At 44.2% G+C, this 14,296-nt stretch overlaps 1 protein-coding gene across 2 annotated transcripts in view; it reads left to right on the top strand.

The window, feature by feature from the left end:
* Positions 1–13,799, top strand: part of LOC107551440 (solute carrier family 12 member 2-like) — a 15,322-nt gene extending 1,523 nt beyond the window's left edge. Inside the window, exons 2-12 of one of the 2 annotated variants that reach the window (XM_016233042.1) lie at positions 3,424–3,564; positions 4,055–4,161; positions 4,622–4,701; positions 5,028–5,150; positions 7,568–7,615; positions 7,901–8,023; positions 9,809–9,920; positions 10,471–10,557; positions 11,026–11,161; positions 13,346–13,413; positions 13,644–13,799. In XM_016233042.1, the coding sequence (XP_016088528.1) occupies positions 3,424–3,564; positions 4,055–4,161; positions 4,622–4,701; positions 5,028–5,150; positions 7,568–7,615; positions 7,901–8,023; positions 9,809–9,920; positions 10,471–10,557; positions 11,026–11,161; positions 13,346–13,413; positions 13,644–13,779 (1,161 nt within the window). In that variant the 3' untranslated portion in view covers positions 13,780–13,799. The remainder of the gene's footprint in view (positions 1–3,423; positions 3,565–4,054; positions 4,162–4,621; positions 4,702–5,027; positions 5,151–7,567; positions 7,616–7,900; positions 8,024–9,808; positions 9,921–10,470; positions 10,558–11,025; positions 11,162–13,345; positions 13,414–13,643) is intronic. The other variant, XM_016233043.1, reaches the window with a different exon arrangement.
* Positions 13,800–14,296: the final 497 nt, after the last annotated feature.

Below are 14,296 nucleotides of genomic sequence, written 5' to 3'. Positions count from 1 at the left end.
GTGTGTGTGTGTGTGTGTCTGTGTGTGTGTGTGTGTGTGTGAGAGAGAGAGTGTAAGTGTGTGTGTGTGTCTGTGAGTGAGTGAGTGTGTGAGAGAGAATGTGTAAGTGTGTGAGAATGAGAGAGTGTGTGTGAGAATGAGAGAGTGTGTGTGAGAATGAGAGAGTGTGTGTGAGAATGAGAGAGTGTGTGTGAGAATGAGAGAGTGTGTGTGAGAATGAGAGAGTGTGTGTGAGAATGAGAGAGTGTGTGTGAGAATGAGAGAGTGTGTGTGTGTGAGAGAGAGAGAGAGTGATAGTGTGTGAGAATGAGAGTGTGTGTGTGTGTGTGAGAGAGAGAGTGATGGTGTGTGAGAGAGAGTGATGGTGTGTGAGAGAGAGAGTGATGGTGTGTGAGAGAGAGTGATGGTGTGTGAGAGATGGTGTGTGAGAGAGAGTGATGGTGTGTGAGAGAGAGTGATGGTGTGTGAGAGAGAGTGATGGTGTGTGAGAGAGAGTGATGGTGTGTGTGAGAGAGAGTGATGGTGTGTGTGAGAGAGAGTGATGGTGTGTGTGAGAGAGAGTGATGGTGTGTGTGAGAGAGAGTGATGGTGTGTGTGAGAGAGAGTGATGGTGTGTGTGAGAGAGAGTGATGGTGTGTGTGAGAGAGAGTGATGGTGTGTGTGAGAGAGAGTGATGGTGTGTGTGAGAGAGAGTGATGGTGTGTGTGAGAGAGAGTGATGGTGTGTGTGAGAGAGAGTGATGGTGTGTGTGAGAGAGAGTGATGGTGTGTGTGAGAGAGAGTGATGGTGTGTGAGAGAGAGTGATGGTGTGTGAGAGAGAGAGTGATAGTGTGTGAGTGTGTGAGTGTGAGTGTGTGAGAGTGTGAGTGTGTGAGAGTGTGAGTGTGTGAGTGTGTGAGAGTGTGAGTGTGTGTGAGAGAGAGTGTAAGTGTGTGTGAAAGTGAGAATGAGTGAGTGTTTGTGAGTGTCTGTCTGTGTGAGTGTGTGTCTGTCTGTGTGATAGTGTGAGTGTGTGTCTGTCTGTGTGATAGTGTGTGTGTGAGAGAGAGAGTGATAGTGTGTGAGAGAGAGAAAGAGTGTGTGTGTGTCTGTCTGTGTGAGTGTGTGTGTGAGAGAGAGAGTGTGTAAGTGTGTGAAAGTGAGAGTGAGTGTGTGTGTGTGTGAGTGTGTGAGAGAGAGAGAGAGAGTGTGTGAGAGAGAGAGAGAGAGTGTGTGAGAGAGAGAGAGAGAGTGTGTGAGAGAGAGAGAGAGAGTGTGTGAGAGAGAGAGAGAGAGTGTGTGAGAGAGAGAGAGAGAGTGTGTGAGAGAGAGAGAGAGAGTGTGTGAGAGAGAGAGAGAGAGTGTGTGAGAGAGAGAGAGAGAGTGTGTGAGAGAGAGAGAGAGAGTGTGTGAGAGAGAGAGAGAGAGTGTGTGAGAGAGAGAGAGAGAGTGTGTGAGAGAGAGAGAGAGAGTGTGTGAGAGAGAGAGAGAGAGTGTGTGAGAGAGAGAGTGTGTAAGTGTGTGAAAGTGAGAATGAGTGTGTGTGTGAGAGAGAGAGAGTGATAGTGTGTGAGAATGAGTGTCATTCAGCTTGTCTACAGCTCCGGCGGAGAGAAAGTGTGTGGTCATTTAACCAGGGCCAAAGAGTTTAGGAGGAGGGTAGATCGAGGCCAATGTGAGTGTGTGAGAGAGAGAGTGTGTGAGTGTGTGAGAGTGAGTGAGTGAGTGTGTGTGAGAGAGAGAGAGAGAGAGTGTGTGAGAGAGAGTGTAAGTGTGTGTGAAAGTGAGAATGAGTGAGTGTTTGTGAGTGTCTGTCTGTGTGAGTGTGTGTCTGTGTCTGTGTGATAGTGTGTGTGTGAGAGAGAGAGTGATAGTGTGTGAGAGAGAGAAAGAGTGTGTGTGTCTGTCTGTGTGAATGTGTGTGTGAGAGAGAGAGTGTGTAAGTGTGTGAAAGTGAGAATGAGTGTGTGTGTGTGTGTGAGAGAGAGAGAGAGAGATAGTGGGTGAGAGAGAGAGAGAGAGATAGTGGGTGAGAGAGAGAGAGAGAGATAGTGGGTGAGAGAGAGAGAGAGAGATAGTGGGTGAGAGAGAGAGAGAGAGATAGTGGGTGAGAGAGAGAGAGAGAGATAGTGGGTGAGAGAGAGAGAGAGAGATAGTGGGTGAGAGAGAGAGAGAGAGATAGTGGGTGAGAGAGAGAGAGAGAGATAGTGGGTGAGAGAGAGAGAGAGAGATAGTGGGTGAGAGAGAGAGAGAGAGATAGTGGGTGAGAGAGAGAGAGAGAGATAGTGGGTGAGAGAGAGAGAGAGAGATAGTGGGTGAGAGAGAGAGAGAGAGATAGTGGGTGAGAGAGAGAGAGAGAGATAGTGGGTGAGAGAGAGAGAGAGAGATAGTGGGTGAGAGAGAGAGTGATAGTGTGTGAGAGAGAGAGAGTGATGGTGTGTGAGAGAGAGTGAGAGTGTGTGAGAGAGTGAGAGTGTGTGAGAGAGTGTGTGTGTGTGTGTGTGTCTGAGTGACTGAGTGTGTGTGAGAATGAGTGAGTGTGAGAGTGTGTTTGTCTGAGTGACTGAGTGTGTGAGAATGAGTGAGTGAGTGAGAGAGAGTGTAAGTGTGTGTGAAAGTGAGAATGAGTGAGAGTGTTTGTGAGTGTCTGTCTGTGAGTGTGTGTCTGTCTGTGTGAGAGTGATAGTGTGTGAGAGAGAGAGTGATAGTGTGTGAGAGAGAGAGTGATAGTGTGTGAGAGAGAGTGATAGTGAGTGTGTGTCTGTGTGTGTCTGTCTGTGTGAGAGTGAGTGAGTGTGTGTGTGAGAGAGAGTGTGTAAGTGTGTGAAAGTGAGAATTATTAGGTGAAAAACAAGATTGTATCTTACTAGCAGCAAGATACATTGATGCCTGTCACAAAAAGAGGGAGGAGTCAACAAATCAGTGATGCGCCCACACACACACACACACTGAATTATAAAATTGTTTGTAGAATTCTATGATTCTAAAATGTTAATTTGTTTTACTTTTTTAAATGTATGTATATACATGTTTTTGTTGCATATATATCTGTTCTAGATTCAATGTAAACACTATGCTTTGGCAATACATTGTAACAATTGTCATGCCAATAAAGCATGAATTGAATTGAATTGAAAAATTGAGTGTGTGTGTCTGTGAGAGAGAGAGTGTGTGTGTGAGAGAGAGTGTGTAAGTGTGCGTGAAAGTGAGAATGAGTGAGTGTGTGTGTGAGAGAGAGAGAGAGTGATAGTGTGTGAGAGAGAGAGTGTCTGTGTCTGTGTGTGTGTTGTGCAGTCCCTGTTCGAATGGTTTCCTCGTGGGAACATGTTGTTGGAATAAAGCAGCTCTGTGTGGATGGTGATCACAGTGTGTAGAACGAACCCGTCTGTGGACCATGCTCTTTAACGTGAGCTGATGTCTGCACACACGTGTGTTCCTTCCCAGAGTTCCCGGCGGCCCAACTTTAAAGAGCTGAACAGTGATATGCTGCGCTACCAAAGGTGGCTCCTCAACAACAGCTCCAAGGCGTTTTACACTCCTGTGGTGGCTGAAGACCTTCGCCAAGGAACCCAGTACCTGCTGCAGGTGTGTGTTTATAGCCCTCAGATCTGTTCAGTAAGTGTTTATGGGATCTTGCTCACTGGTTGATTTGAACATGTTTTTATTTCCACACAAAAACTGTCTCACCTAATCTGCAAATCAATCTTCACAGGGTTGAATGTTTTATTTGAGCATTTCCATTGGCCAAAGGCTCCTTTGCACCAATCAGCCTAAAATTGGGCTTTTCTGTCCTTTGATTTCTTGGCTTCCTGCTCACAGCTGAATTCTGTGTTATAACCCATTTGGAAATGTGTGCGCGTGTGCGTGCGTACTGATATGACGTACAATATGGAGCCAAAATGGAAAAACCTGCTTTCTCTGCATTACTGGACATGCTAACTTGTCGCTGTAATTCAGAACATAAACATACCAAATGTTTTATTTAAAAAATGCAAAGCACTTTCTATAAGGTTTGAGGTTAGGGTTTGTCATGAGTTGTTTTTGCCTATGGAAGTAATTCCAGTGTGTTTCACAGGCTGCTGGTCTGGGCAGATTGAGGCCCAACACGCTGGTGCTCGGCTTCAAGAACGACTGGCGCATTGGAGATATAAAGGACGTTGAGACCTACATAAACCTGATGCAGTGGGTTTCATCTTCTGTTTGAAATCAGTCCGCTATTAATACACACCTTATTGAATTAGTGAGGCAGCAGCTTTTATACAGTGATGAAGTGGTTTGTTTGACATCTGGTCATCAGCCATGCAACGTGAGATTCCAGATGAGTAAACGTTAATCAGAAATCAGTGTTAACTGTCAGAAAACTAGAGTTACAGTCAGAGATCTGTGTGTATATGATCTAGTGCGGACCACTCCATGACAAGCTATTCTAACCCTAAAAGTGTTATCTTAACATGCATATAATGTGTTCTGGCATTGATTTTGATGCAGTTTTTGGCATGACGTTTATGCGTTTCTAGTGTATGTACAGCTGAAGAGCGTCTGGTAGATGTTTATGAGCAAACAGGGGAAAGCAGCTTTGAAGTAAATGGTGTGGGTCTTCATCCTGTGAGACATTAACGCTTGTTTATTTGTGTGTGTGTAGCGATGCGTTTGATTTTCAGTACGGTGTGGTCATTCTCAGACTGCGAGAGGGACTCGATATCTCTCACATTCAAGGCCAAGGTACAGTACTGTACACCGAACCACTACATCAACCAGTCTCCTTTAAACAATACGTGTAATCTGATGAATGCTTCTCAGTGCTGTTGATTTATCATGAAGGCATCACCGTTCACTAGCTAACAAACTACAGTAGAATACTGACTGCTTTACCCTCTCATGGGAACAAAGCATTTTAACCCTTTAAAGCTGGACATGCGTGGTGGCTGGAGGAAATTGTCCATGTAATGTGCTCGTTTTCTGTTGGTCATTAAGCAGACTTGCCGTTCGTGCTAAATTTGAGTTTGCCTTGACCTCCAAGCGGTGCTGAACTTTGTTTGTTCCTGCAGATGATTCTTCAGCGATGAGGGATGTGGTGGTCTCAGTGGACATGAGCAAGGACTCGGATGGAGACTCGTCCAAACCCTCCTCCAAGGCCACCAGTGTCCAGAACAGCCCCGCCGTCCAGAAAGGTCAGGGCTCTGAGTTCACAGAGTCACGTGTGTCCTTGAAGCACTCACTTGTTCTAGGAAAGGCAGATGAGTGTATTTCCCAGGGTTTTTGTGAAATGTTCCTGCTCCGAGGGGGAAGTCGTCGTTTGTGCTCTTCTGGGGCCAGGTCTCGCACTCACTTGTTCTAGGAAAGGCAGATGAGTGTATTTCCCAGGGGTTTTGTGAAATGTTCCTGCTCCGAGGGGGAAGTCGTCGTTTGTGCTCTTCTGGGGCCAGGTCTTATCCCAAGCCATCTCATGCACACTCTGTGTTTTCTGAAATCTCTGCCCAGCACAACACAACGGAGCGTGCTCTCCGAAGGGTCCAGGCTGGGAACACCGCGAGTGTTGATGTGTCTATGTTTAATAGAGGTCTCTCAGCTCCATCTGACACTGGAGGGCTCTCTGAAGCCTGAGAAAGCAACCATAAAAACAAATGTAGCCGCAAGCGACGATCAGCAGGGGTCAGGCACACGAGAAAGCTTGAGAAACTGAGCAGAGCTGGCTCTCTTGATCTCGTCTGTTAGGAGGATTGTGGGGAATCAGTCGCCAGATGTCCATTAGGCCTGGGTTTTGACAGATGTCATGATTTGATTCTGATTCACAAGCTTGCGATTCAATTCCATTTCGATTCAATTTTGATTATTTTGTTTATATATATATATATATAAAATAATTAATGTTATATGGTGCATGTAGCTATTTGGCTAAATGCACCTCTCTAGAGTAAGTTTTTCTAGCTGACTAATGAGTTTTTGGTCAGCATTTTTTCCTGAGGTAAATGTGACATTACCTGACATACTGTATTGCTTACAAGCTGTTATACAGACATCTTTTGAAACTAACTGTGCACTTACATTGTGCTGAAACTTATTAAAGGAGAGACGATAAATTCATGTGTGCTTCTCTTAAACTGAGGCGCTACAGCGATCTGTCACTCGCATTAAACCATGCTGAAATTACATTTATTGTTTGAATATTGTGATACAATGGACAGAATTTTAAATCTGAGACTGTTTCATTTCAAAAGTAACAAAGCACAAAGCTTATTGCTATTTATTGGATGGGATGTGCGCTTTGATGTTCTGTTCATAAACTGAAAAAAAGGCTAGACTAATCTATTCTTGGGATTTAAGAGTCAATATTATTTGTAAAAATTAGAATCCATTTATCTCGAAATCAGTATTTTATTTGTTTACCCAGCCCTGATATCCATGTGTACCTGTTTTTGTGAATGTGCGTTCACAAACGCTGTCCGATCCAGACCACACCTGAAGAGTTCAGATTCCCTAACAACTCTTCTCCAGTTTCACTGCATGATAGGAAATGTGAAAGCTGTGGGAAACGTCTATTATCTCTGAAGCGTATTGTGATGGGCTGTGATGTCTTGAGCGTGCACCTTCAGCCCAAATCTCTGTTGATTGGGATCTGATCTAATAGTTTGACTGGTGTGTGCTCTCTCATGACACTGAATATATCTGCTGCAGTGACGTTGTGCTGAAAACTGCAGTATCAGCAGCACAGTCACAGCAGGAGGTGTCGCCGCTCTCAGCATTCTCACTCTCACTTCACTGCACTACCTTTACTGACAAACACATTCTGCATGTTTACAAACAATGTCTGATGTGAATATGAATGTAGCTTGTGCAGATTTGTAAAAATCATATTTCATGTGACTTTATCTATTTATTTATTAGTAAGTATGATTGGATTTCAGTCATATAGAGTGGTGGCCAAAATTATTAGAACACCTGACAGATCTGAAAACATGATTTGATTTCATAATGTTCATGAAACATGCAGATGGTTGCTCTGAGCACAACAAACATCAGATGAAGCGAGTCGTACAGTTTTTAACTTTAATATTTGGTAAGTCCACCTTTTACAGCAGTTACAGCAGCACATCTCTCTGGCAGTGTCAATATATTTCCTGAGAACTTCAACGCTAATGCTATCCCATGCCTTCTGCAGCTCAAGCCAAAGTACAATAGATCTGTGCGGTTTCATTTCCAACTCGCCCCAAATGTGCTCGATGTTGTTGAGGTCTGGACTTTGAGGGCCAGTCCATCATTTTCAGTGTTCAGCAGATTCCTTCCGTCGCAAGTAGTTCCAGCAATAGTTAGTTTTATGGGTGTTGTAATGGCCAATTCAACAAAAACAGTGAAGTCACAGACTCCGGAGAGCTGCTTACTGCGGTCCCCTCGTTTGAGCGGTGTGCTGATGAGGGTGTGATGTCCTCAGTGTGTGTCAGTGGATGATGATGGAGCTCCTGAGGTGACCTGTCTGCTCATGTAATGAACTGCAGCAGAACAAGCTCTCTTTGTGTTTGACTGACGCACATGTTTCCCATTGCAGCACTAGCAGACTTTAACCTCTTGTGTTTTTTCTAACATGATCCAGATGAGGATGAGGATGGCAAAGCCCACACTCGGCCACTGTTGAAGAAAGGCAGGACATTTCTCTCACTCTCGTTCTGTCTCTGACCTGCATGCACTTTCTCTTGGTGACGGTTTAGGAGTGTTTCTGCCGGGTTGACCTCTGACCTTCACCTTTACGTGTGCTAGTGTGTGTTTCAGCTCCGATGTCACTTCCTGTCTGCGATCTAATACTCGGTGTCTTCTCTTTCCACTGAAGACTGCTTCTTTCTTCTGTCTGTTTGATCCGTGTGCTAATGAATGAATCGGTTGTGCTTGCTCTCTGGATCTGCGGTCTGAGTGTGTGTTTGTGTCTCAGAGAAGAGGAGCCCGACGCTTCCTCTGAATGTGGCGGATCAGCGGCTGTTGGACGCCAGTCAGCAGTTCCAGCAGAAGCAGGGGAAGGGCACCATCGACGTCTGGTGGCTCTTTGATGACGGAGGTCAGTGGAAGAAGCTTCGAGAACATACAATTACAATGCATCGTCAAACCTGGAATTTGGCCACGATTTGGTTTCATTATATTGGAAACAATTAGTTCTATTTTCCAAAATATGATGGAAAAGCTAATGTAACGGGGGATAGTATGCAACATGGTGAAAATACTCACACGTTAGGTTGTGCTTAATCTCTGCTGTCACATCTGAGCCACGTTTAACTGAAATAACTAACACTTACCCTAGAAGTTACTTCAGAAATGACCTCAACTTATGCTTCCATAAATGTAATTCCAGGGTAATGGGTTTAGCCTTCTTCTGGAATACCCCCAGAGCTGCCAGTGGGGTAGAAAGTTTGGCCTGAACTATTGGGACACCCGCTTCTTTAGACCAGAAAAGGGCACTTCCAAAACTGTCAACAAAGTTGGAAACATAATTAAAATTGTATTTCGGTCTCTGTTTCAACAGTTCTGGAAGTGTCTAAAATGACTGTAGCCATATGTACAAGTCAGTGTTTGGTGATGAGTTTTTGGCTCAAGGTCTGCATTTAAAGTCACACCAGACCGGTCAAGTTCTTCCACACTGACTCAATCAATCATTTATTTTTGAACCTTGCCTTATACACAGAGGCATTGTCATGTTAGAATAGAAAAGGGTCCTGTCCAAACTGCTGCTGTGAAATTAGAAGCACACAATTCCCTAGAATATCACTATATGCTAAAACATTCAGATTTGTACTCTTGGAAATTACTAAAGTAGTCAAACCTGTTCATTAGAAGGGGGGGTCCCAATGCTATATAGTGTATGTCACAGTCCTTATGCCTTGCTAAAAAATAAAATGTGAATGCCAATGAAATTTCAGTTTTCTCTTACAATACAGCAGCAGGTTTATTAGGCTGCTGTCACTTTAAGACCTAATGCTAAGATTCAATATACTGACATGCATCTGATATCTGTCAACCGTCTACAGTCATTTCAGACATATCTGGCTATGTTTACATGAATACTTAGTAAAATGGACTGTGTATTTGGCCACTGGGTTGTGATGAGCTGTGAAAAGGACTCTTGTTTTCAGTCCTCCTCCGTGTGAGACAGACAGCTCTCTCTCTCTGAGAGCACATAAACCTGTCAGACAGCATACGAGTGCTGAACTGAACTGAGCTCTCCTCTCACTTCAGCGGTGTACAATCACTGGTCCTGGGCCATTGACAAACGCCTGCTGTCGAGTCGTCCTGCTGCAGTATTTCTGTCTTAAACTCTGTTCATCACACTGGCTAACGTATTAGATGTGTCCGGTTGAATGATGTGCTTCAGGACGGGATGCAGATTGGTGTGGAGGTTAGAGGCTGTTCTAGACGCGAGTGTCCGGGTCTTGAAGGCGATGTGAGCCGTTGTGCAGCTTGCTCCGAGGGGAAGGCCAGAGCTTCCTGTTTTACAAGGCAAATCTCTATGAGCTCGTCTTCCTCTATTTAACTTTATAGCCACTTTAAAGCTGTAAAGCCAGTGTCATGTGTTCATTCTCACACAGACGTGTGCTTGTCATGACAGCAGTGAAGTGGCTCTGCAGCATTTCATTCACGCACAAACACTGACAGCTGTGACGCGAGAGCAGCAGTACAATAGCGTTTCCTTCAGGAACTTACCTCCTAGTTATAATGTTTATATTACAATCTGTTATTTCATATGTTTGGTACAGTATGTGTGATTTAAGCTACTGCAACAGTAGTGCATCCTCTGCTGCTAGGACAGGTTGATTCTTGTTTGTAATCTGATGTAACTCGTCTGCATCAGGTCTGACTCTACTGATCCCCTATCTGATCGCCAACAAGAAGAAATGGAAGGACTGTAAGATCCGCGTCTTCATCGGGGGCAAGATCAACCGGATCGACCATGACCGCAGAGCGTACGTACTACAGCTGTAATCCTATGAAATCATGCCGGAATGACTTTTTCACAATTATATCAGAATCGTAGCTAAAGGAAAAAATGCCCCTGGCCTCCCATCTCACAGATAGTTCAGATGAGCCGGACTGTGGATGCCATTAGTATGCCAGGTCTCTCTCGCTTGCTCTTGCTCTCTCTCTCGTGTGTGTGTGTGTGTGTGTGTGTGTGTGTGTGTGTGTGTGTGTGTGTGTGTGTGTGAACGATAAATGTTTCCCATTGTCCTCTGCAGCTGCTGCCAGAGCCTTTGTTAGCTATAATTAGACATGTTCCAGCAGCGGGGTCTTCATAGAAAGCGTGAGCGGTCTTTCACTGACATGTTCAGCTGCACATGTGTATGCTCTGTCGAATCCGCTCTGTGGTCATGATGGAGCTTCTGGATCCTCCAGTCGTCTGCACAAAACCTTTCAGGAGCAAACTAACTGTTCAATGCAAGGAGGCAGTGGCAAATATTGCATGCATTATTTATTATTGCCTGATAAATATGTAATGAGACTTTGTCCTGTCCTTAGCATGGCCACGTTGCTCAGCAAATTCAGGATCGATTTCTCTGACATCACGGTCCTGGGCGACATCAACACAAAGCCCAAGTCAGAGGGGTATGAACTACACCACACGAATCTCATTACATGAACTCTCTCCTCAACACTGCTTCACGGTTAACTGTTTGTGGAATATGTAAGAGATTTGAGGGCTAGTGTTATCCGTTATCTAAAAGCATGGAAAAATCCATTCAGCAATGCATAATGATTCTTAGAAAAAATCTGAATGTACTCAAAGAGTTTAGTTTTAACCATGGCTGGATGATGTGCACAGACAAAATGCCTGGCAGTTACACAGAAAAAGCCCTGAGCAAGTATCGGCTTGCACAGAGTTCAGAAGAGCCGTATGACCTGTCTGTCACAGATCACAGTTTAACACCTGATTTCATAACTGTTGATTTTGTGTTTGTCGTCAGTAATCGATAAAGATCATGGAATCATTTTGAAATGGCTCAGGATTCCCACACCGGAGGGAAAGTTCCACTTCAGGTTTCTCAGCACTGACCTCTTGTGTTTGTCATTCAGTTTGACCGAGTTTGCTCAGATGATCGAGCCATATAAGCTGAGAGAAGATGACATGGAGCAGGAAGCTGCTGAGAAGCTGAAGAGCGAAGAGCCCTGGAGAATCACAGACAATGAGCTGGAGCTCTACAGAGCCAAGGTCTCAACACACCTCCGGTCACATTTATTCATGAAGCACATTAAAGATGATCGATCAAAGCACAGACGCACATAGCACAGCTCATGAGTACAGGAGCTCACACCAATGCATGAGATTTGAGGAGAAGTATGGGATTTGATGAGAGTAATTTCCTGGTCTGAATAAGCAAGTAATGCAAGTATGATGAATATTTGTGTTTCCAGACTATTGCCTCTATTCTGTTCTCTAAAACTAAACGAGCTAAACTTCTAAAACTAAATTGATCATACAAGAAGAGTGTTTTTGTGGCGTTTGGAGCCAGTGCAGAAACATGACTGAATTTTCATTATGCAAAACTGTTTGTAAGTGAGTCTCTTTTAAAGGTGGGGTAAGTGATTTCTGGCAGCCAATGTTGATCATTCAAATCTCGCCCCCATTTTGATAGCTCCGCCCCACACATAGGTACGTAACCCAGGCAACGATTATTTCGGAATCTGATGTATTAAACATATTGGCCTGGTTTCACAGAAAGGGCTTAGACTAAACCAGGATTAGGCCATAGTTCAATTATGACATTTAAGTAATTTTTCATAAACGTGCCTTAGAGTCACTGGTGTGCATCTTGAGCCAAAACAAAGGCACTGATATATTTTAAGATCAGTCAGTGCAAGTTTCTTTCAGTTAACACGGCTCAGACTTACATTTTAGGCTGGGACTAGGCGTAAGTCTTGTCTGAGAAACTGGGGGTAAATCTTACGTTTCAGACACACTTCGGGAGCTGACGCTTGAAACAGACAGTGGAGGAGGTTTAGACGCTCCAGGCTTATAGGCTGTGGAAATGAATGTGTCTTTATCATAGCTGAAGGGAATGACAATACGACTGCAGATGAACAAACAAGCGAACATGACACACGAGCATATTCAAGCAAAAGCCAGCATGTATTAGTTCTGTGAAGCAAAGCAAAAGCAATGTTACTCACCTATGGAGAAGCAACACAGCAACCCCGGCATCCGATCGCAGGCCTTCTGCTCCTTGAGTTCTCTCCAGCGCTGGAAAGCTGATCCGATATTTACACAGGTCCTACTTCTTGCCTTATCGTAAGCCTTCTTTTGTTCCGCAGACGGTTTCCTCTTTTGTTTTTTATCCGCCATCTCTTATCTTTCTGTCGCTGGGCTTGGCTAATATCCGTCCTGTGCACTGAACTCTCGCCCCTTACTGCTGATTGGCTACACGTTTGTTTTGCTAGTCGGCCCGAATCAGTTTTCTAAAGTGTTTTTGAAAAAAATACATACCCCACCTTTTAAGCTTCACTAAATGAATGAGTGTGAGCCTTTGCTTCACAACCAGAAACAGACAAAGGGACTCTTCATTATCTATTACCAAATAAACCTACTGTTATTTAACACAATGGAAGAAATGCACAAAACCTTGCATTTTCAATCTTTATGTAACAAAATGATCCAGCAGGAAACATCATTGCTGGGCAAAATATGTGAACCTCTCAGATGATCATTTGAGGAAGTAATAAATCTCATCCCACAATGATGAGCAGTTTAGTAGGTAATTTGATATTGTTCTCGCAGCACCTTTAAATGTTAGTGTTGATGTTGTTTTTTTAATCAAAACATGCAGTGCAATGTAAAGCAACACTATGAGGCACTTTCTGGTGTTAGAAATACACTCCTCATTGGCAGTTTTGCCAAAACAGAAGTCATGATCACTTTAACAGAATAAATTATTTGAAGACATTATATTTGTATGATTTTGAACTAAATGGTCAATAATGTAAACCCTTTAAAGTCAACGGCAAAATCTTTAACCGACTCCCATTTATATAGGAATTAAAGACCACACTTTTTCATTTGAGTAATGGTTTATAAAAGAGCAATAAGTTGGTTGTTTGTCAAGAGAGGACAAAAAGGACCCAGAATTGAGCCCTGTGGTACCCCACGATTGATGAATGCAAAGTTTTATAGATGAGAACAGAACCACGGGAAGTAGCGCATGTCCTACCCTATTAGCCGTAATGACATTTTTCGAGCGTTAAGACAAAGACTAGCTAGAATGCTCATGACTCAGTGGAGTGAAATGATGGTATGTAGATGCACTGTTTCCAAATGCTTGTCTGCAGAGTTTGTTTTCTCAGCTGCTAACAGATACAGCAACTTCAGTCTTGCTGCTAATTGATTTGTTTGTTTCCTCAGAGTAACCGTCAGATCCGACTGAACGAGCTGTTGAAGGAGCACTCAAGCACAGCCAACCTCATCGTCATGTAAGTAACAAACACCAGCGTTTCAGTGACTCGTAAAGACGGTCACTTGCTGCCACCTACTGGTGTAGTGCTGTGACTGTCAGAGAGAGACTGTTATATCAGCAATTATGGAGCAGTGATCAGTGTGTCCTGAGAGTGACGTGACGTCTGAGAGAGGTGTTTCCAGCCAGCTCTGATATTGTGTGTGTGCGTGTGTGTGTGTGTGTGTGTGTGTGTGTGTGGTGTAACAGGAGCATGCCGCTGGCCAGGAAAGGAGCCGTCTCCAGCGCTCTTTACATGGCCTGGCTGGACACAATATCCAAAGACCTGCCACCCATCCTCTTGGTGCGTGGGAACCATCAGAGCGTCCTCACCTTCTACTCGTAGAGCACTCTCAGACGAGCACTGCACCTCAGACGTGTGTGTGTGTGTGTGTGTGTGGTGTAACAGGAGCATGCCGCTGGCCAGGAAAGGAGCCGTCTCCAGCGCTCTTTACATGGCCTGGCTGGACACAATATCCAAAGACCTGCCACCCATCCTCTTGGTGCGTGGGAACCATCAGAGCGTCCTCACCTTCTACTCGTAGAGCACTCTCAGACGAGCACTGCACCTCAGACTGATGATGATGATGCTGATAGACGTTTCTCGACAGAGCTGAAACAAACTGACTCCTTCCACGCTGCAGCGCTCAACAGGATAGATCAGCGTTTGACGGTTTTTATTGTCCTCAGCGCACAGGTTTCCGAGCACACCTTGTTACACTGATTGTTGTTATCATTGTTATCATTACTATGACTGTCGCAACTCTGAGTTGTGGATTTTTTTTTCCCCCTCTCTTTTTAACTTGCTCTTGATGAAGCAATAATCACCTCATTTCTTATTTTCTCACTTTGAAGAAAAACAC

Source organism: Sinocyclocheilus grahami, unplaced genomic scaffold (genome assembly GCF_001515645.1).
Source record: "Sinocyclocheilus grahami isolate Dianchi unplaced genomic scaffold, SAMN03320097.WGS_v1.1 scaffold423.1, whole genome shotgun sequence".
Taxonomy (NCBI): Eukaryota; Metazoa; Chordata; class Actinopteri; order Cypriniformes; family Cyprinidae; genus Sinocyclocheilus; species Sinocyclocheilus grahami.
The sequence above is the reverse complement of the archived record's forward strand: the minus strand, read 5'-3'. Positions and strand labels throughout refer to the sequence as shown.